General features: G+C 75.0%; 1 protein-coding gene across 2 annotated transcripts in view; it reads right to left on the reverse strand.

The window, feature by feature from the left end:
* The window catches only part of CHRNA5 (cholinergic receptor nicotinic alpha 5 subunit), a 53,185-nt gene extending 52,690 nt beyond the window's left edge, over positions 1–495 (reverse strand). For both annotated transcript variants that reach the window (XM_032392040.1, XM_032392039.1), the window contains exon 1: positions 167–495. In XM_032392040.1, the coding sequence (XP_032247931.1) occupies positions 167–293 (127 nt within the window). In that variant the 5' untranslated portion in view covers positions 294–495. The remainder of the gene's footprint in view (positions 1–166) is intronic.
* Positions 496–1,082: the final 587 nt, after the last annotated feature.

Below are 1,082 nucleotides of genomic sequence, written 5' to 3' on the forward strand. Positions count from 1 at the left end.
TCCGGCCGCCCCGCGACCCCCGCCCCGCGTCCTGCGACCCCGGACTCAGGCCACCCCGCGACCCCCGCCCCGCGTCCTGCGTCTCCCGGACTCAGGCCGCCCCGCGACCCCTGCCCGGTGCTCTGAGGGCGAACGCAGGGGCTGCCCTCCGGCCGCCCAGCCTCACCTCCAGGCGCGCCGCCCCCCGCGCCGGCCGGGCCCCAGCGCCCCGCGACCAGCTGAAAGAGGAGGAGGAGGCGGAGCGGCCGGGACCCGAGGCCGAGGACCACGGGCCGGGACCCCCACGCAGACATCGCCCGGCCCCGCGCGGGAACGCAGGCGGCCACCTCACGACGGCCGCGCGGGAAGGGAACTCGGGCTCCAGAGGGATGAAACCGGGAGGTGGGTCGGAGCCAGGGGGGACGGCGCTGCTGCCGAGTGGCTGCTCAGCTCGTGCTCCTCAGTCCGGGGCCAGCGCGGCCACCTCCGCCTGCAGGATTCCCGCGGACTCGTGGCGTCTGAGGAGGCTCGCGCGCCTGGCCCCGCCCCCGCCCTTGGCCCCGCCCGCCTGCCCGTTGCCCCGCCTCCGTTTTCCCCGGCCTGCCTTTGGCCCCGCCTTTGCCCCCCCCCCCGCTTAGAAGCTAGCTTAGAGCCAGAGCTCCGCCTTTTCCGGGCATTGCCCCGCCCCCGTATGGCCCCGCCCCCGAGCTGGCCGGGCCCGGGCCCCAGCTCCCGGGGCTGCAGCCGGGCGCTCAATCCCGGGAAGCGGGAGGCCCGGGCTGACGCCCCTGGCCAGTCCCTCTGGCCTCCGGCGACCTGCGCAGGCCCCCAGCTACCTGTGATCGCCATTGCTAATTAACGCCTGCACTGTGTGCGGCACTGGGGGAAGCAGACGGACAGACTGCACCCAGCGGACAGGAGGAAGTTATTTCAGGTCCTCACCAGAACTGCCCGCGGAACTGGGGCGCGGAGCTGAAGCGCCCTAGTCCCTGAACCAGGCGGGGGGGCCCGGGGGCCCAGTCCGGACCCTCCTTCAGGCGCCCGTGGAAATGACGCGCAGCTGTCTCAGCACAGGCCGTGCACCCCCCGCCCCGTGTGTCCAG

The sequence above is a fragment of the Phoca vitulina genome, unplaced genomic scaffold (assembly GCF_004348235.1).
Source record: "Phoca vitulina isolate PV1807 unplaced genomic scaffold, GSC_HSeal_1.0 scaffold65, whole genome shotgun sequence".
NCBI classification, from domain to species: domain Eukaryota; kingdom Metazoa; phylum Chordata; class Mammalia; order Carnivora; family Phocidae; genus Phoca; species Phoca vitulina.